A 22693-nucleotide genomic window follows, 5' to 3' on the forward strand; every position below is an offset into this window, starting at 1 on the left:
GGCGTCAAAGTGTCTGCAGCTTACAAACGAGAGAAACTAAACAACAAAAAAAAAAAAATGGACAATTCTTTGCGTGTTAAAAAAATCCCACATGGCCCCTCCCGCACCTCCGAAACGCACATACACGTGAAAAGTATCGGCGTCAAAGTGTCTGCGGCTTACAAACGAGGGAAACTAAACAACAAAAAAAAAAAACGGACAATTCTTTGCGTGTTAAAAAAATCCCACGTGGCCCCTCCCGCACCTCCGAAACGCACATACACGTGAAAAGTATCGGCGTCAAAGTGTCTGCGGCTTACAAACGAGGGAAACTAAACAACAAAAAAAAAAGCGGCCTTATATTCTCCATAGAGAATATTTTAATAAAAAAAAAAAGAAGACATTTCAAAAAGAAAACACTTTAAAAACCGTTAATTAACGTTCCCGTAGGATATTCTTTCTTTTAGAATAACTCTATTTAACCTCATAATTTTCGCAAAGAAAGAAGCCTATTTAAAAAAAACAAAAAAAAACAAAAAAAAAACACCAGTATCACCCACACTGCAAGCGATAAATCACTCGGCAATCCCCACATATGGTCAAATTTCTAGTTCTCTAGACTTGGAATTACTGAGAGACTTTACGTGGGTCTTCACGGTGGCCGACTTACCGTACTCCATACTAGGCGCGGACTTTCTGCACCACTTTAACCTATTAGTGGACATGCGAAGACGTCGGCTGATAGACGCTAATACGTAACTTTTCGTCTCTGGGGTAAAAACAAACACCCCCGCTATCAGCCCGGTATTCTTCATTGCTGCGTCTGATGACCCATACCAGACTTTACTGCAAGCGTACCCGGAATTGACCAATTTAAATTTTGTGGTCAACAAACCCACTCACTCAACAAAGCACCATATTGAGACCACAGGTGCATCTGTGTTCTCACGACCACGCCGCCTCCCTGCTGATAAACTTAAGGCAGCAAAGGCAGAATTTAGCCATATGCTGCAGCTGGGAATAATTAGCCCCTCGTCCAGTCCATGGGCTTCCCCTTTGCATATGGTCCCTAAGCGTGATGGGGATTGGCGTCCGTCTGGGGACTACCAACAACTGAATGCCATGATGGTACCCGATCGTTACCCAATCCCACACATTCAAGACTTTGCTTCCTCGCTGCATGGTTGTAAGACCTTCTCTAAGCTAGATCTGGTTAAGGCTTACCTTAAGGCAGAGCCGGTGAATCCGGCCGACATACCCAAGACTGTGGTTACAACTCCATTTGGAGCGTTTGAATTTTTAACTATGCCCTTCGGTTTGCGAAACGCGGCTAGTACCTTTCAGCACTTCATGGACGAAGTAGTGCGTGACTTAGACTTTGTCTATAATTATATAGATGACATTCTCGTGGCAAGTGCCTCACCTGAGGAACATGTCACTCACCTCCGCCTACTGTTCGAACGGTTTCAGAAATACCAGGTGAGGATTAACCCTGGTAAATGAATTTTCGGTGCTTCGTCGCTAGTTTTCCTGGGCCACATTATCAGCCCAGACGGTATATCTCCGTTACCAGAAAAGGTGAAGGCTCTACAAGACCTTCAACCACCTACTTCACTTCGCCAACTAAGGCACTTTCTTGGTCTGTTAAACTATTACAGACGTTTCATCCCACACTGTGCGGATCTTCTAGCTCCTCTTTCCGACCTGTTACGCAACAGGAAGAAGAAAAACGAGCAAATCTCACTTAATGAGGTCCAACTAGAAGCGTTCAACAAAGTGAAAACAAAGCTAGTGATGACATCCCTACTTGCACACCCCGTACCTGATGCCCAGTATTCTCTGGTCGTTGATGCATCAGGCACAGCTGTAGGTGCAGTCTTGCAACAGCAGCACCAACAACAATTACAACCTCTCGCATACTTTTTGAGACAGCTGAAACCGGCAGAACAACGTTACAGCACGTTTGGCCGCGAACTCCTAGCAATGTACTTCGCAGTGAAACACTTCCAACATTCACTCGAGGGCCGTCAATTTGCGATCTACACCGATCACCGTCCGCTTACATACGCAAAGTCAAAGGTGCACAAGCATATCCGTTCACCCCTAGGAACATTCAGCACCTTAGACACTCGGTTCAGCCATGTTCACATAGATCTGGTTGGACCATGGCCAGTCAGTCAGGGATTTACTTATCTCCTGACCTGCATAGACCGTTTCACACGGTGGCCTGAGGCCATTCTCCTCACAGACATTTCGGCTGAGTCTGTTGTGCGAGCCCTTATATCAGGCTGGATATCGCGTTATGGAGTTCCCACCACTGTAACCATGGATCGTGGTGCACAGTTTGAATCCCACCTATTCCAGGAACTTTCCAGAATTCTAGGGATCCAACGTATTCGCACGACAAGCTATCACCCAGCTTCGAACAGGATGATAGAGCGCTTCCATCACTGATTGAAAGCTGCACTACATTCCCCCTACATACATGCATCATCAACATACACCTGAAGCAAGTACTCCCAATGCAGACAACTACGTTGCTACCACGCGTAGTGGTCGTAGAGTGCATTGGCCAAAGAAGTTGTGCAAGACAAAAAAAAAAAGTGCAAGACAAAAAAAAAAAAAAATTTTTTTTTCCTCACACAAAATTTTTTTGGCACAAAAACATTTTCTTCTTTTATAAAAAAATAAAATAAAATCCTTTTTCTTCATCCTCAGCATGAAAACCTAGCTTTTCACTGAAAAGCAAGAAAATTTTCTCATAAAAAACTTTTGTGAACATTTTTTTTCTCTCTCTTAACAACTGCTACATTTCTTCTTTATCGGCTTTCCGCCTAAGCAGGGGGTGATGTAGCAACCCCCCCCCTAATGAACTATACTCTCTGGCGGATCAATGCTTCCCTGAAAGTTCTTCAGCCATAGACTGGCCAATCGACAGGCAGGGTGCATTGATCCTGCTGTCCCCAAAAAGAGTGGAGGGGACATCCAACAGTCAGCACAGAGCCGCGAGTGAAGACACACCTTCCTCTCCTCCTCACCCAGCACCGACAGTCCGACTTGGACCTGACTCAATAACTTCGAGCTCCACCACTGGACATCCTTCAAAGATGTTGTTCACTCTGCTGTTCTTGACATTCTAGGTCCTGCCACCAAACACCACCAGGACTGGTTTGATGAGAATGATCCTGAGATCCACAACTTGTTGCATGAAAAGCACCGCCTGCTAAGAGCACATCAAAATGACCCAGCTTGTATGGCGAAGAAAACTGCCTCTCTAACATGCGCAACACAGCCCAATACAAGCTGCGTTCAATGCAGGATTCCTGGCTCAGTGCCAAGGCAGATGAAATCCAAGGCTATGCAGACAAACATGATACAAAGAATTTTTACGACGCACTAAGGGCAGTTTACGGACCACACTCTTCGGGATCCTCTCCTCTGCTCAATGCCAACGGCTCAACTCTATTCATAGGAAAGAAGGAGATCCTCAACAGATGGGCTGACCATTACAGCAAAGTGCTCAATCGCCCCTGGAGCCATCAATGATATAGCAATTGAACGTCTCCCCCAAGTCCCCATCAATCAACAGCTCGACCCCCCCCCCCATTAATCGAAGAGGTCAGCAAAGCCATTCAGCAGTCAACCAATGGAAAAGTTCCAGGTCAAATACCATCCCAGCTGAGGTTTACAAGTCCGGTGGTGCAGCGTTGCGGGAGCAGCTGACCTGTTTGTATCTGATCTGTTTGTATCAGAAAGGACAACTACCACAAGAGTTTAAAGACGCCACAATCGTTCATATCTATAAGTGAAAAGGAAATCGCCAATCCTGTAATAACCACTGAGGTATCTCTCTCCTGTCCATAGCAGGAAAGATCTTAGCTCACATCCTCCTCAACCGCTTACTTGGTCACCTGGAACAGGGACTACTGCCGGAGAGTCAATGTGGTTTCCTCACCAGTCGGGAGACCACTGACATGATCTTTGCTGCTCGTCAGCTTCAAGAGAAATGCATCAAACAGCACTGAGACCTTTACACAACCTTTATCGACTTGACCAAGGCATTTGACACAGTCAGCCGGGATGGTCTGTGGAAAATAATGAAGAAATTCGGTTGCCCAAGTACTTTCATCACAGTAGTTTGTCAATTCCATGAAGGCATGATGGGGCGCGTCCTTGACAATGGTGAACCCTTGGAGGCTTTTCTGACAGCAAATGGAGTTAAACAGGGCCCTTGCCCCTACACTGTTCAGCTTGACGTTTTCTGCTTTCAGCGACCAGTCACCCGGCATCAACATTAAATTCAGAACAGATGGAAAGCTGTTTAACCCAAAGAGACTGCAGGCTGTGACAAAGGTGAAGGAAGCAGTGCTGAGTGACTTTCTTTTTGCTGATGACTGTGTCCTCAATGCCAGCAACGAGCAAGAAATGCAAGACCAAATGAACAAATTCTCTGCAGCCTGTGACAACTTCGGCCTCACAATTAGCACCAAGAAGACCAAAGTTATGTTCCAACCAGCTCCCAGAAATCTGTATCATGAGCCAAGTATCTCAGTCAAGGGACAGAACCTTCAAGCAGTTGAGACCTTAACCTATCTGGGCAGCATTCAGACAGCCACAATCAATCAACAACAGAATCGCCAAGGTAAGCAAGCGCATTCGGGAGACTCAGAAACAAAGTCTGGGAAAGGAGAGGAATCAGCATTGACACAAAGCTGAAGGTTTACAGAGCAGTTGTCCTCACCACATTGCTCTATGGCTCAGAAATCTGGACTACTTACAGAAGGCACGAAAAAACGTTGAACGACTTCCACCTGAGATGTCTCCGAAATCTCTTCCATATCAGATGGCAAGACAAAGTCCCTGATACAGAGGTCCTGAAAAGTGCTAATCTTCCCAGCATAACTACTACCATTTGAAAGACCCAACTGAGATGGGCAGGTCACGTCTCCCGCATGCCAGATGAAAGAATCCCAAAACAATTCCTGTATGGCGAGCTGTGCCAAGGCAAGCGTTCAGTCGGAGCACCAAGGAAATGCTTTAAGGACAACCTCAAAGTCTCCCTCAAAGACTTCAACATCAATACCGAGTCCTGGGAATCGCTTGCATCAGACAGACCTCACTGGCGTCACCTCATCAACCAAGGAGCTGAAACAGCTGAAGAGAAAAGAATCCTCAAAGCAGAACAGAAGCGTGCAACCAGCAAAGCCAGAGCAACAAGCTCTGTCCCCATAAAACCTGCTTACCACTGTCCAACTTGTGGGAGAGTCTTGCATGCCCAGACCGGCCTTACAAGTCATCTCTGGAAGCACAAAACAATACATTTACTCACTGATGTCATGGTCATCTTCGACTTCGAAGGCCGAACATGAGAAATATGTGTATATATTGTTATATAATTATAGGGAAAGTTTAAAGATTTTATAGAATATTTAAAAGTCGAGCATGCATCATCCGTATTTGTTATTTTATGCTTGTTTTGTTTTTGTTTTTGTCGGCGAGGAAGTCTGAAAGTGAGGTAATAACGAGATATACAGAGAGAAGAGAAGGTAGAGAAATACAGAGAAAAAGAGGGTGGGGAAGTACAGAGAGAGAGATAAGGAGTAGACATGAACAGAAAGAGTCAGCCGCAACTATAAATGACTACGACGACAATTTACCTTGGCTGACATCGCAGTAAGCACACCTGGGATAAGGCCACCCCTCCCCTTTTCTCTGCCATGCGCAGTGGAGGAACAGGAAACGGATTTTTTTGGAGCGCTCTTCCTTTTTTGGGGTCGGACTAGCGACAGGGCTAGACGCATGATGCGTAGCTCTCACCTAACGAAAGAAATTTTCTGTGGATGATGCTAGCTTTATGCGATAACAACACGAAGGAGGAATTGCGACCGAAGTGAGAAACGAACAGAAACAGGACAATACACCAAATGCGCGTATTGGCAAACAGTAAGCTGCCTTTTGCTATTTTTTCTCTCGCTCTCTCTCTCTCACCCTCGTCTGTCTGTGCTGAACATTGAATATTGAACACTGAACATTGAACATTGAATATTCAACACTGAACATTGAACATTGAATGGACATTTCCTTTGCTTTATAAAATACGGGTGATGTTTTCTACTCGACTCCATTAATTACTTAAGAAGAGAACAGAATTCCCTTCCCAAAAGGTCCTTTATTATTTTTTTTGCTGTTATTCTATATGTTTTTATTTTATTTTTTTTTTTTTTCTCAACCCCTATTCTTTAGCAAATGCTAATACTGAAATAAAATTTATAAAATTTCATGTTGCGTTTATCTTGTTATTTCATGTGTCCTGCTGTCCTGTATATATTTTACTGGTGTCCTGAGACAAGATATTCCATCCCCTCCCATTCACCTCTTTTCGTAATTTTTTTGTCTTACTTTTTTTCTATTGTTGCGCCCATTGGTCTCTCGTCATTCCCAGCGTATTCCGATGCGTAACAATATATATATATATATATGTATCTTCTTCTCTTCTCTTCTCTATTCTATCTATCTATATAATCTATATAAATAAAATGAACTCATTTTTTCCCCTCCGAGTTCAACCTTTATAGGACTGCACCTGCTTACATTTGGTGCAGCCGTATCGTTCACAAACTGAATCACGACATCTGCCGTATGTTATAGGCTTATTACATATCCAGACGCTCGTTGCTCGGAGTTTCCTATATTCTGTCTGGTGAGAGTCCACTGTAAAAATCGGTTATATTTAATGGAGGTAGTAAAGTAAACTCTCTCTACAAAATTCATCCTTCCACCGCCACTCACTTACACCGTTCCTGGCCGTTCACAGGAGACATTTAAAACCGAACACCGGTTAGAATTTATCTAAAAACTGGACTGGACTTACGCTGAAACGAAGCACGCTTACTTTGCCATAGGTTAGCATAAAACATAAACACAAATTATAAAGCATTTATTTTATTAAAATTAGTTTAAAACAGAACACAATCCGTTAGCTGGAATTGAATTCACAATTACATTACTTCGATTTCGTTATAACCCGCGTGTGAAAACCTGAATTGACAACTTCCGTTTGGATCTTTCCTTTCCTTCTTTTTTTCTTTCTTTCTTTCTTTCTTACCTTACGTTGTCTTTTTCGCTTTTTGGGTGATGGTGGTGGGGTTTCTTCCCTATGTTTCTCTTTCTTTCCATAAACATAAACACAAACTAAACGCTATACGTTATCTTGAATTGTATAACCGAAACGAAACGGAACGGAACGAAACGAAACAACCTGATATTCCAGGTTTTACTTACACTCTATCACTCTACGACTCTTACTTGTGTTTCCAACTCTATTTGTGCCACGTTCCTTTACTTTTTCACCGTACCACTTACCAGACGACATTCAGGTAAATAGACTTATATATGCGGCGATATTCACGTACATGTAGTTCCCTTTTTGTTCTTTTTTCTTGGGCCCGGTTTACGTTAGCCATGGATCGGGCGATCGCTGTCAGACGATAATACGACTTCTTTTTTTTTTTTTTTTTTTTTTTACTTTTATATTATGCTAGCTTTCCACTAATTTCGGAATTCATACTCAGGGGACGGGTGACTTATTACATCAGTGGTTATTTATTTATTTATTACTTTTTATGCAATTTCTTACTTTTTTTTCCATTGGTGGAAGTTTAGTTAAACCATTGATACGAATCCTATCTGAATGTCAGCAGACGACATTCGAATGGGAAGAAACATGAAATACACATACTTACATTTTTCAGCGTACGATTCTTGGGGTTATTCAATGTTCTTGCATTTTTATTCTTTCCGGTTTGCAGTAGAACCTATCTTTCTCCACTTCTTATTTCGTTCTTTCTTTCTTTACTTCATTTTTTTTGTGGGGGGGGGGAACATCTACCAATGATTTTAACACACATTTTCCATTGCGTCATGTACGAAATTTTACTTTGTTGTTTTTTCCGAACGCCAATATGTTTTGTACTAACTAGGTGTTTTTTTTTACAATGTCTTAGCACTTCACTAGCAGTGTCAGAAATTTCGTGAAAATAGTGAATAATTCCACCCCATCTTTCCAAGCTTATAACTCCTCGAAAACAAAAAAAAAAACAAAATAAAATTGTTTTCTTTTTTTTTTTTTTAAGGTTTTAAACTTCGGACTTTACAGGTAAATTTCTAAAAAAGCGATTTTTTTGGGGGGTTTTAAATTTTAATATATTATTGATTGACCTTTTCTCTTCAATTTGTGATATATAAAACTCCCCGACATAAATTAATTATTTACTTTTTAATACACATTTCAAAATGGGTGACACTTGGGGGGGTGAATTTTAACAAAAACGTTTGTCTAAAATATTATATTCGGTTTATTGAATAAAATTTCACATTGACCCTGAATATATCGTAAAAATACAATCATTAGAAAAATTTTGATAGATTTTTAAAGTTTAAAAATTGAAAAATATTGAGTTCGGAACATTCATTACTGTTTAAAAAAAAAAAAAATTTCTATTACTTTTAAAACAACTGTAATAGTTTATTTTGGAAGTATAACCCATAAAGAAAATAAATAACCCACTTTTAACAGAGAAATTACGAGATTTTTATATTGTATTCGCAGTTTCGTGTTAGGGGTGTCAAAAATTCCTACAAAAATTCTGATACTGCTAGCACTTCACTTTACTAATTAACTAGGAAATAGACCCAGAAAACTTTATTTTTCACGTGTACAAATACTTTTTTTCCCCTTTGGCACATTAAGTTTACTCCTTACTCTTTCGAATACAATAGAAAACTCATAGGAAACCTACAAAAAATTTAGGATAAATCGGCTTGCACAACTAAGTCCCTCATTTTTGCCCGCCCAGTTTGGCACAGTTTACATATTTGGGTCCTTCTGTTTGCCGGGGGGGGGCGATTATAACTTCCCCAAAACCGGGGTATTGGAAACATCCACAGCAATGTTTTTTTTTTTTTTTTTTTTTTCACAAAAATTGACCACTACAAGAACTATGATTATTTCCACTTTTTGTCCGCAATAAATAACAAATAAATATACATCATTACCCGTTTATTTCGTTTGCAAAATACAGTCCGATGTTTGCATTTACATAAACTTTACTCCCCTCATATATTATCTACATCGATTCATAATGTGGTAGACTCATACATTTCGTTCATTAATGGAAATGTTGAATTTATTTCTTTCGTCGGTAGAAGAGGGGGGGGGCAATAAAAACATAAACTTAATTCTGTCAGTTTCTTCTTTTTCAGTTGAAAAGGCAATCAAACATCAAAAGTCAAAAATCAAGACCATAGAGCTCATTAGTTGAGTATATAACAATTTTTCACTTTTTACACATTACAATCTTTTATAAAATATGCCACCAAAAAAGACTTCCCTTAGTCGTAATACAACAGCAACCAGAAAAAGAAGTCGACAATGGGAACATTATGAACAGTCTCAGGAAGACACTTCTGGTAGTTCCTTGAACGAAAATGCAAATCAGGACTATGGGTCACATCAAGTTACTTTTGACCCAGACTTATATGAGGCGGACCAGTCACAACCTACGGATATAAACACATATGTGGAACTTAGGGTTGCGCAAAACAGACAGGCTATATTAGAAGCAATGCAGAGACACACATTACGCACAACTGCTCCTAAATCATCTTTCTGGTTGCACGAAGGACGTACATATGAGGCTACACGTACTTATCAATTACGCTCAGATGTTCAAATTGGCACATTGAGTAATGGGACACCTTGCAGACAATGCAAAGCAAAGAAATGGAATCGGGAATCACCAGGTATCTGTTGTTCTGGTGGAAAAGTTATTCTTCCAGATTTAGGTATACCTCCTGAACCATTACGCTCACTTATTGATAACGATTCAATTAACTCAACACATTTCTTGAACAACATCCGGAGTTACAATAACTGCTTCAGTATGACAAGCTTCGGTGCTGAACAAATACGTGAAGGAGCCTACATGCCCACATTTAAAGTTTGTGGGCAGATTTCTCATAGACTTGGTTCTTTGCTTCCCATTGATACTGGAAATCCACAGTATCTTCAAATATATTTCAAGGATGATGATCAGCAAGAAGCTACGACAAGATGTAATTATGCTCCCAAAACAAAGTTTGACATTGTTCTTGATTTGCAAAATATGCTTCACCGAGAAAATAACTTTATCAAAAACTTCAAGATGGCTATGGAGCATGCTCCATGTGATGATTTCAAAGTAGTTATACATGCTGATAAAACTCCAAGACAAGAACATAAACGTTGTTTCAATGTTCCAGATGCACCTGAGGTTGCTGTTGTAATAGTCGGTCAAGAATTTCATCAGCGAGATATCATCTTGCATCGCAGAAACCATCAACTACAGCGTATTGCTGTAACACATTGGGCATATGATGCTTTACAGTACCCAATCATTCATTGGACAGGTCAAGAAGGTTATAATTTCTTTGTATGGCAGACAAATCCTCAAAATAAAGAGTTAGTAATAGGAAAAAAAATATCAGCTAATGCTTTCTACGCATTCCGAATTATGGTCCGTGACGACAGTTTTAATATTCTGATTAAATGTAGGAACCTATTCCAACAATACATAGTTGACATGTATGCTAAAATAGAGCATGAGAGGCTTATCTACATTAAAACTCATCAGAGGAAGGTAAGAGTTGCTGATTACATTCACTTAAGAGATTCTGTAAATATTGACGGCAACATTGAAAATGTGGGCCGTTTAACCATACTACCAGCAACATTTACTGGGGGACCACGATATATGCATGAACGCACACAAGATGCATTGGTCTATGTGAGAAAACATGGAACTGCTGATTTATTTATAACTTTTACCTGCAATCCCAAATGGCCAGAGATTGTGAATGAACTCCTTCCATATCAACAACCACATGATCGGCATGACCTCATAGCAAGAGTTTTTCATCTAAAGCTACGTGTCCTTATGGATTTACTTACAAAAGGAAACATTTTCGGAGTGGTTGTAGCATATATGTACACTGTTGAGTGGCAGAAAAGAGGATTGCCACATGCTCATTGTCTGGTTTGGCTTCAGCAAAAATTGAGATCCTCTGACATAGACTCTGTTATCAGTGCAGAAATTCCTGATCCTGTAACAGATCCAGTTTTACATGATATCATTAGACACAACATGATTCATGGACCATGTGGAACATTAAACAGCTCTGCACCATGTCTCAAAGAAGGAAAATGCTCTAAGAGATATCCAAAGAAATTTTTAAATGAAACTCGGTCAGATCAAAATGGTTACCCATTATATCGACGATTGCCTACTGATGCTGGAGGCTTTGAAACAACAGTTACCCTCCCTGGGAATGCAACGTTTCATGTAGACAACCGATGGGTTGTACCATACAATAAACCCCTTTGTAAGATTTTTAATGCACATATCAATGTCGAATACTGTAATATTGTAAAATAAATTAAGTACATTTGTAAATATGTAAATAAAGGCAGTGATCAAGCTGTCTTCACATTGGAAAATAATGCTCATGATGAAGTTAAGAGATATGAAACCGGCCGTTATATTTCCACTAATGAAGCCATTTGGAGAATACTTAACTTCCACATACATGCGCATCATCCCACAGTTATTCACCTCGCAGTGCATCTAGAAAATGGACAGCGGGTTTACTTCACTGAAAATAACGCAGCTGATAGAGTTGCACATCCACCTCCAACTACTTTAACAGCGTTTTTCAATTTGTGTAAAACAGACGCTTTCGCACATACACTTCTGTATGCTGAAATTCCCGCTTATTATACATGGGACACTCATAATAAAATATTCAAGCGACGCTTACAGGGTAGGTCAGTTCAAGGCTACCCGTGTATTAAAAAAACTGAAGTTTTGGGCAGGTTATACACCGTGCATCCAAATCATTTTGAATGCTTCTGTTTGAGACTGCTTCTACATCATGTTAGAGGTCCACAGAACTTTAATGATCTAAAAAATATTAATGGTCAAATTATGAATACATTCAGAGATGCATGTGCTGCACATGGACTGCTTGATGATGATAACCACTGGGATGCTACATTACAGGAAGCATCTACATCTGCCTTGGCACATAATTTGAGACATTTGTTTGCTATCATGTTAACTACCTGTGCAGTATCTTATCCAACACGACTTTGGCATACACACAAAGAAGCATTAAGTGAAGATTTCCTTAGGGAACGCAATCAACATCCTGGGGCTGGTATAACTTTTACAGACAAAATCTTCAATACTGCTCTGGTTCATATTGAAGATATTACATATAAGATGAATGGTAAAACACTGACAGATTTGGGTCTTACCTCACCTGATAGATCTAATACACATCCTATTGTTACTGCTTGGACACGTGAAATTAGCTATCAACCACATGAGCAAGCATCAATTGTTCGGGACGGTATTGCAAAACTAAATAGTGAGCAAATTCATGTTTTTCGAACTGTAGTTAATACTGTTGAAGATCAGCAAGGTGGCCTTATATTCCTTGATGTACCAGGAGGAACAGGAAAGACATTTGTTACCAAGTTAATTCTTGCAAAAGTAAGGTCAGAAGGAAAAATAGCTGTAGCTGTGGCATCATCAGGTATTGCAGCAACCCTTCTTCCTGGTGGTAGAACAGCTCACTCCACATTCAAATTGCCATTATCATTAATAAAAGATTCTATTCCAATTTGCCATATAGAACGAGGATCAGATTCAGCTAAAATTTTACAGAATTGTTCCTTGATCATATGGGATGAATGTACAATGGCACATAAAAAAGCATTTGAAGCTCTAGATAAAACATTGCGTGATCTCAAGTCACGTGATGTTGTCATGGGTGGCATCACACTTTTATTATCTGGTGACTTCCGACAAACGCTTCCTATTGTTCCACGTGGAAGTCCTGCTGATGAGCTCGATGCTTGCATTAAATTGTCATATTTGTGGAAGTACATCAAGACTGTAACCTTATCTACAAACATGCGTGTCCATCTTAATAGTGACCCATTGGCTGATAAATTTGCTTCCATACTTCTACAAATTGGAGATGGCAAAATTCCAACAGACAAACATGGTAAAATTGTAATTACTTCAAGTATTGGATCAATTGTTTCCTCACTCGCAGAACTTTGTAACAAAGTTTACCCAAATATAGCTGCAAATTATACTAATCCTCAATGGCTAACAGAAAGAGCAATTTTAGCTCCAAAAAATGATATGGTACACATCATCAATGACCAACTGCTTGATGAAATTCCAGGTGAGGAACAAATTTACACTTCTCTAGATTCTACTGTAGATAATGACCATGCTGTACAGTACCCTACAGAATTTTTAAATTCCTTGCAATTACCTGGTATGCCACCACACAAATTAAAACTGAAATCTGGATGTCCAATTGTGTTACTCAGAAACCTTGATGCTCCACGACTATGCAATGGAACAAGATTATGTGTAACACGAATGCAACCTCATGTGATAGAAGCAGTCATATTGACTGGTGTAGCTACAGGCGAATTGACATTTCTTCCTAGAATACCAATTATTCCATCAGATTCAACAATTCCATTTAAAAGGCTTTAGTTCCCAATAAAATTATGTTTTGCCATGACAATAAATAAGTCGCAAGGACAAACCTTGGCAGTGGTTGGTCTGAACTTAGCTTCTTCTTGCTTTAGTCACGGACAGTTTTATGTAGGATGTTCACGGGTAGGTTCCCCACACAATCTATATATATTAGCACCAGAGGGTAGAACATCAAACATTGTGTATCCAAGAGCGTTATACAAATAGGAAAGCCAACTCTCCCTTCTATTATTTATAGTTATTTTTTGCTGTGAATTATCAGCATGGCAGTCTCATAAGTATTGTCCACACTCCACCCATATTCCTGTCAGGTCAATGTTTTAAAACTCTGATAGGAAATTCTTATGGGAAGTTTCTAATCTTTTTCATTATAGAATGTGTACCTTTTTCTATTAAAATTTAATTTAATACAACCGTTCACTTCTTTCATGTTAAGTTACTTAAAATCACTAAACTCAGTTGCAGTGCTCCGTGGCATAGTGGTTAGCATGCCGGACAATTCACATTATATTTTCACATTTGCGCTGACCTACCGTAGTCTTTTTTTTTTTTTTTCATAAACACCTAAAATGGATTTTCTTGGTGGCCGAGTTGTTAACATTGCATGTTTTTTTTTTTTTTCACACTTAATTTTCCAACTTCGCCCCAATACTCCGGGTTTGATCCTTCCTACTTACCTAACATCACTTTTTATTTATTAAACAATCCCCACCCTGGAAACAAACACCCGGGCAACGATTTTTTTTATTCTTTTGTTTTGATTTACTCAAAACCGCACACACCTCGAAACATCCGAGCAACGCCGGGTACCCCTGCTAGTATATATATATATGTGTATGTGTATATGTATATATGTGTGTATATATATGTGTATGTGTATATGCATATATGTATGTATATATATGTGTATATATGTATCCATATATATGTGTATATATTTACATGTATATATGTACATATATATATATGTGTATATATGTATGCATATATGTGTGTATATATATGCCTTTATATATGTTTGTATATATGTATGTATATATGTGTGTATGCATAGATATATATGTGTTTATATATGTATATATATGTGTATATATGCACATGTGTGTATATATATGTGTATATATCTATATATATGTGTATATATATATATGTGTGTATATATCTCTATATATGTGTATATATATGTATACATATATATATGTGTGTGTATACATGTATATATATTTGTGTATATATGTATATATATGTGTGTATATATGCGTATATATATGTATGTATATGTCTGTATATGTATATGTATATATATTTATGTATTTATATGTATGCATGTATTTATATGTATTTATATGTATGCATGTATATGCATTTATATGTATGCATATATATATGTGTATATATGTATGTATGTATATATATATATGTATGTATATATATGTACATATATATATATATACATATATAGATAGATATACATACATATGTATGTATATATGTGTATATGTATATATATATGTATATATATATATATATATATATATATATATATATATATATATATATATATATATATCCCTTGGCAGTACTTCGCAAACGAATATTCTATGAAGGGGTTTTTCCATGTCGACTGCAGGCACGCTTGTGGTTGATGATCCCGATGCAGGACAAGCAGGTTCAGCCACCGTGGCTGCAGTCAAATGTCACGTCAGATGTTGCAGCTGAGGCTTCTTGAATCTGTCTCTTGCAGCGCTTCTTCTTCAGATTCTCTGTGCAGGAGATCTCTAATGTGGCGACAGCCTGGTGGACAGTATGTCGCCAGTTAACATGGCCAGCAACAAGAATAGACCATTGGAGGTAGTCAATGTGGCAGTCACCGAGGGACTTCTTCAGAGATTCTTTATGTCTTTTCTTTGGTGCCCCTCTGTCACGATGGCCATTAGAGAGTTCGCCATATAGGGCTATCTTGGGCAGGCGATTATCCTCCATTCTGGAGATGTGCCTGACTCAGTGTAGCTGTGACTTCAGCAATATGGCCTCGATGCTGGTAATTTCCGCCCGCTCGATGACCTCAACATCGGTGACATAATCACTCCAGTGGACCTTGAGAATTGTGCAGAGACAACGCTGATGAAAACGCTTGAGGAGTCCTAATTGGTGGCAGTAAATTGTCCAGGACTCAGAGACGTACAGGAGGGTGGAGATTACTACGGCTCTGTACACACTGATTTTTTTGCAATTTTTTATGTCTCTTTTTCCAGACTCTGTTGTACAATCTGCCAAAAGTGCAGTTTACTTTGGCCAGTCTTGTCTATTTTTCTGTTGAGTTTGGCATCTTATGTGATGGTACACCCCAGGTAAGTAAACTGGTTAACTGTCTTAGTCTCGCCAATGGTGATGTGGGGAGGGCGGTACACTACCCGAGGAGCTGGTTGGTGGAGAACTTCCGTCTTTTTTTAAAGCTGACCTCGAGTCCAAAGAACTGGGCAGTATGTGAGGCGCTGCAAGGCTGTTTCAGTGTGGGCAACAAGGGCAGCATCGTCGGCAAAGAGGAGGTCTCGGATCAGTTGCTCAAAGGTCTTTGTGTGGGTTTGCAGCATTTTGAGGTTTAAATGACTGCCATTGAGGCGACAGCAAATGTAAGACATCATCGTCATCGTCAAGATCTCCGTACGCCTGCTTGAGCATCGTGCTGAAGATGCTGGACAGAGTCGGTGCCAGAATGCATCCCTGTTTTATGCGATTAATAATGAGGAAAGGTTCTGAGAGGTTGTTATTTACTCTGACCTTACCGCTCTGGTTCTAATGCGACTGAACTATCATGTTGAGGAGCTTTGGGGGGAAGCCAAGGCGCTCCAAAATCAGCCAAAGCCCTTCCGGTTCACTGTATCAAATGCCTTGGTCAGGTCCACAAATTTTTTGTTCACAACACTTCTCTTGCAGTTGTCTGAGGACAAAGACCATATCTGTGGTACCCCTGTTTGCTCTAAAACCGCATTGGGTTTCTGGGAGGTGGTCTTCTGCGATAGAAGGTATCAGTCTGTTTAGGAGACTTCTATGCAATGCTGGGCCTCCATATTTCGAGATCTCTGGTCGGATCCTGTTGATTCCTGCTGCCTTTCCACTCTTCAACAGTTTTATGGCCACATTGAGTTCTTCCACAGAGGGATGTTCATCCAGTTCTACTTTGGCTGACAGTTGAGGGATGTGAAGGATTGATGAGTTCTGAATGACCCGGTCAGCTCTGAAGAGAGTTTGGAAATGCTCAGACCAATGGTTCAGGATTGATGCTCCATCAATGAGAAGCATCTGATCGTCCGCACTATGCAGTGTACTCTGGGCGCAGTGTGTGGGGCCATACACTGTCTTGACGGCTTCTACATACTGCTGCATTCGTATTGCGAGGTTGGAGCACAACTCGTTCTATAAGATTCTAAGCTGGAGGTTAAGCTTATGTATATATATATATGTATGTATGTGTATATATATATATATATACATATATATATATATATCTGTATATATATATGTATATGCATATATACATATATATGTATATATACATATATGTATATATGCATATATATGTGCATATATATATATGTATATATATGTATATATGTATATATAAATACGTATATATATGTGTATATATATGCATATGTCTATATATATGTATATGTATGTGTATATATACATATGTATATGTGTATATGTACGTATATACATATATGTATATATGTATATGTGTATATGTACATATATACATATATGTATATATATATATATATGTATATGTACATATATGTATATATACATATATATATGTATGTATATGTATATATATGTGTATATAAATATGTATATATATATGTGTATATATATGTATATGTGTATGTATATGTATATGTATATATATATAAATATATGTATATATGTACATATGTATATACACACACACACACATATATATATATGTACATATATATATGTATATATCTATATATATAAAAATGTAAAGTTGGTTCGTTCTAAACGAATAAAACCATATTTCTACGTTACCAATTTATTTGAAATTTTCAGACAACCCATTTTTAGAGTCGAGATATGTTTTTATGTTATTAAAATAAATTTACCTCGCGAATTATTAAAATTAAAATATTAAATAAAATAAATTTATTTTTTTTAACCGTTACTGCGAATCTGTTCTGTTGATAAAACTGAACTTCCAGTTCGATTCATTTCACAGCCACGAATTGACGAAAGATTTCATTTTATGTTAACTCGATAAGTAAAAAAAAAACAAAAAAAAAACTTACTCATGCAGAGAGTGATCCGTGCTGAAATAATAATGTTATTATTTAAAAAGCCATTCTTAACATGGGGAAGGGAGGGTGTTTTGTACCTATTCTGTACTTTAACCTTACAATTGAATAAAAACATATCATAAATTTTAATTAAACGTGGAAAACGATTTAAAAAAATAGCGCGGATCACTCTCTGCATTAGCACACACACACACACACACACACACACACACACACACACAAAATCCAATATTTTAAAGATTTAAATCCATTTATGTACTTACCAATTTTTTAATTTTATTTATGTTAAGGCTTTTCACTCATGAAACATTACGTTTTAATTGTTTCGTTTCTTTTCACGGCATTGTTTACATAAAAAAGTTTGTTTTAACTTTTTCTAAACTATTTCATTTTTACGACATGCCTCAACGTATTATAAAACCCCTAATCCCCATGTTAAAAAAAACGCCCTTCCATATACCTCGAAAGCCGTTCTTAATATGGGGAGGTTGTTCATTCCGAAAACCGTTTTAACATGGGGAAGTTAGGGTGTTTATAATATGCTGGGGCGAGTCGTAAAATTAATGAAGTTGCTATCTATTATTTATTGCAAAAATTGCTTGAAATTTATTTATTTGACAAAAAAAAAGATACATTTTGGTACTTCTTGGGCGTTGAGTTCCATGGCGACCAGTAGAAAAAAAATAATAGTCGCTCCCTTAGTCTCCCACCTCACCCGCACGTAACATATTTTATTTACTGACGTTGCCGTAACTAAACGATTATTTGTCACATTTACAAACATTTATTTATTTATTTATTTTGAAAAAAGTTTTACTTTTCATGAATATTAAAAGAAAAATGGGTACTCATGCACTAGAGTGATCCATGCTGAAATAATAACGTTATTATTTAAAAAGCCATTCTTAACATGGGGAGGGGAGGGTGTTTTGTACCTATTCTGTACTTTAACCTTGCAATTGAATAAAAAGAAAACACGATTTAAAAAATAGCGCGGATCCGGATCACTCTCTGCATTAGCACCGAAAAATGTTACTAAACATTTATTAATAATTTCTCACTTTGATTTGATTTTAAATTTCTTTTTAAATAACGACTTTTATCGACTTTTTTTTTAAATATCCCCCCCCCCCAAATGGTGTTTATTCCGAAATCCGATGTTAACATGGAGAGGTTGAGGGTGTTTATTCTGAAAGCCGTTCTTAATATTTGTGGAGGTGGACCTAATGTAAATAAATAAATAAATTAAAAAAAAAAAACTAAATCATTTACTGATAACTTCTCACTTTTACAAATATTTTTTAATTTACATGCTCGGATGAACAAATTGTTGAATAGTGCGAAAACAAAACGTTTTTGTAATAAACTTCGGGATAATTTTTTGGGTAAATATTTACATTTAGGTACACCTCCACAATTTTCTTTTTTAAATGACGACTTTTATTGATAAATAAATTTACTTCTCCGCAACTTTTATTGATAAATAAATCTACTTCTCTGCCACGGGCACTGAACCCTTCCTTTTTTGGATAACCTTTACGGAGATGGTCCCAACGTCTGGCACGTTCTGAGCTCGGGGAGAGGCTGTCTGACGTAGGCGGTGTCGAGGCAGAAAATTACCCCTTCAATAAAGTGCCCAGTTGTTAACTTAAGGAGAAAAAACCCATAACAATAATTAGAATTTTTATTTTTTTTATTTTAAACAGTTCAAATAATTAGAATTTACAAAAATACACAGTTCAAATTTTTGATAATTCAACAGTTCAAGTAATTGGAATTTTACAAAATAAACAGTTCAAATAATTAGAATATAAAAACAAAAAAAACAGTCCACATGATTAGAATAGTTCCACGTGGTTAGTTAACCCTGTAAAATTCTGTGATTTGTTTCACAATATTTGTAAAAGCATCTGTCTGTGACATATCGCATATTTTAGGGTTAGGGTAATTTTCTGCCTCGACACCGCCTACGTCAAACGGCCTCTCCCCGAACTCAGAACAAGGTGGACGTCGGGACCATTTCCGTAAAGGATAACCCCCCCTTTTTTTAAATAGTATTTTCGGGTGAGTATGCTGACAACAAATATCAGTTTGGCAAATAGCCCCCCCCCCCAAGTGGTATTTATTTCGGAAGCTGTTCTTAAGATGAGGAGGTTGGGGGGGGGGAGGTGATTATAAGGTGGACCTAATCTAAAAAAAAAACAAAACAAAAAAAAAAACAAGTTTTTTATGCGCACATAAGCAACTATTTTTTATTAACATTTTTTTTTTTACTTTTTTATCTAAAAATTAGTAAATTTCAATGAATAGAATAATAAATCATTTATCATTAATGTGTTTTTGGTTTTGTGTTGAATGAAACTTTTTTTTTTCATTACAACAATAATGAACCAATTTAAATCTTCCGGCATGCGTTTAAGGGTTACGAAATTATCAATAAATCGTTTAGTTACTAAGCCAACGTCAGTAAATAAAAAAAATGTTACGTGCGCATGCATTAGCCTTTACTGGGGGGGGGGGGGGCTCAGGGAGCGACCATTAAATAATTATACTGGTCGCCATGGAACTCAACGCCCAAGGAGTACCTAAGGTGGCACTTATGCACTTATGTTATCGTGCTATTTTTTAAAATAGTATTTTCCTGTTAAATTCAAATTTTACAATATGTTTTTCTTTTATTAATTTGTTAAGTGAAATACAGATAACCCAGTCGGTTTCTAATGCGAAGAAAATCTAGCCCCCCCCCAAAAAAAAAAGGGTTACTCTGGATAATAACAAAACATTAAAATTGCCTCAGTCTCGAAAGATTTCTTCTCTACTGAACGAGGAAAAAAACGGTGAAGTGTAGTTCACCTTCTGTTTCTCTCCCCCTCTCTCTTCCTCTCTTAATATCTCTCTTTATCCATCTCTCCCTTTCCCTCTCTCAATCTATCTTTCTCTCTATATCACCCTCTCCATCTCTCTTTGAGCCCCTTTCTCTCTCTCTCCCTCTATCTCTCTCCTTTCCTCTGTCTCATCCCTCTCTGTTTCTAACTCTCCCCTGTTTATCTATCAATCCCTTTATCTTCTCTTTCTCTATTTTCCTCTTACTGTCTCTTTTCTATCTATATATCTTCCTCTCTATCTGTCCATCTCTAATCCCTCATCCTATTTTAGTCTCCTAAATTAATTACAGTGAATAAGGCATTGTCAAAACATGGATAAATCCTATTTTAGTCACCTAATTTACTGACTGTGAGAATAGAAGTTATTTGGAAATTACTGCTACCTTGAACAGCACCAGAAGTAACTGGTAAAACCTTTCTAATTAAATTGATTTTGGCAGCCATTTGGTAACAAAATGACATAGCCTTAGCCCTTGCTGCATGAGGAATACCTGCGACCTTGCTGCCAAGTAGAAGAATTATTTATTCTACTTTAAAACATTCAATTTTTCAAAAATCTCATGTTCGACATCTCCAAAACATCCAATATGGGGAAAAATATTGCAGAAATGCAAACTTATTGTTTAGGATGAATGCACAATGGTACGCAAAATATCACTTGAGGCTCTTGGTCGATCCTTGCAAGATTTGCATGGCAATGTCAGACCATTTGGGAATGCAGTAATATTGCTTGCAGGAGATTTCAGACAAATGTTACCTGTTATTCTTCAATCAACACCAGCAGATGAAATAAATGCTTGCCTCAAATACTCTACTTTTTTGTTCCATGTGAAGACATTAAACTTAACTCAAAATATGCATGTCCAGTTGCAGACTGTTCGATCCGCACAAAAACTTTTGCATCACTTGTGGGAAATTGGGTACGAAAAAGTGCCAGCTGATCAGAGTTAAGGGCAAAATTCTTTGACTTTTAATTTCTGTAATTTCTGTTTATTTCATCAAAAGAATAGTTAGTTTAAAAGGTTTTTGCAGATATTCAAATTATAAGAATTCCATTTGACTGAGTGAATGAGCTATTCTTGCAGGTCAATACAAAGATGCCCATGAACTTAACGCTATTATTCAATGTAAAATTCCAAGTGAGGTAGTCAAATACAAATCCATCGACACTCTTGTGAAAGCAGATAAAGTGGTTAATTATCCAACAGTTATATTTGCCAGGGATGCCACCGTATGTATTGCAACTGAAATTTGGTGTACTAATTATCATGTTGTGAAATATAAACCAATCCAAGCTTTGCAATGGCACATAGCTTGCAGTAAAAAAAAAATTAACAAACAATATCATAGAAACAACAATCTTAACAGGACCTTTCACAGATGAATATATCTTCATTCCATGCATTCGTATGATTCCACCGGATACATCATTACACTTTAGCAAATTGCACTTTCCAATTTTATTGTCATTTGCAATAACCATCAACAAAGCACAGGGAACATTCTTTACAATTGTGGGCCTTACAGTTACACACTGACTGTTTTTTCACATGGACAATTTATGTTACATATTCAAGAGTCACCAAACCGGAAAATCTCTATATCAGCTAAGAAAATGGAACAAAAACTGTACCCATGCAAAATGGAAAATTAAACCTATAAGAAACATGCTTTTTCTCATTTTAGAACTTTTTCCATTGCGCCAATTTGAGCCACAGCAACGCGTGGCAGGGTACAGCTAGTATGTATATAGATATGTATATATAAATACGTATATATATGTGTGTGTATATATATGTATATCTATATATGTACATATATGTATATATATGTATATGTATACATATATGTATATATATATGTATATTATATATATATATGTATATAT

At 37.6% G+C, this 22693-nt stretch overlaps 1 protein-coding gene across 1 annotated transcript; it reads left to right on the plus strand.

Annotated features, from left to right (window-relative positions):
• Window positions 1-5567: 5567 nt before the first annotated feature.
• On the plus strand, window positions 5568-16204 carry LOC145247784 (uncharacterized). Its single transcript, XM_080109424.1, has 4 exons — window positions 5568-7355; window positions 9241-10796; window positions 15854-15949; window positions 16055-16204. The coding sequence occupies exons 2-4, from the start codon at window positions 9348-9350 to the stop codon at window positions 16202-16204; spliced, it is 1695 nt and encodes a 564-aa protein (XP_079965550.1). The 5' UTR covers window positions 5568-7355; window positions 9241-9347.
• Window positions 16205-22693: the final 6489 nt, after the last annotated feature.

The sequence above is a fragment of the Euprymna scolopes genome, chromosome 26, assembly GCF_053919585.1.
Source record: "Euprymna scolopes isolate OS-2025 chromosome 26, ASM5391958v1, whole genome shotgun sequence".
Classification (NCBI taxonomy): domain Eukaryota; kingdom Metazoa; phylum Mollusca; class Cephalopoda; order Sepiida; family Sepiolidae; genus Euprymna; species Euprymna scolopes.

Coding starts and splice junctions, on each gene's coding strand:
- LOC145247784 (XM_080109424.1), top strand. CDS start 9,348: ATGCCACCAAAAAAGACTTCCCTTAGTCGTAATACAACAGCAACCAGA. Junction 10,797..15,853: donor AACGCACACAAGATGCATTG/GTCTATGTGAGA, acceptor CTCTTTTTCCAG/ACTCTGTTGTACAATCTGCC. Junction 15,950..16,054: donor TATGTGATGGTACACCCCAG/GTAAGTAAACTG, acceptor CTTTTTTTAAAG/CTGACCTCGAGTCCAAAGAA.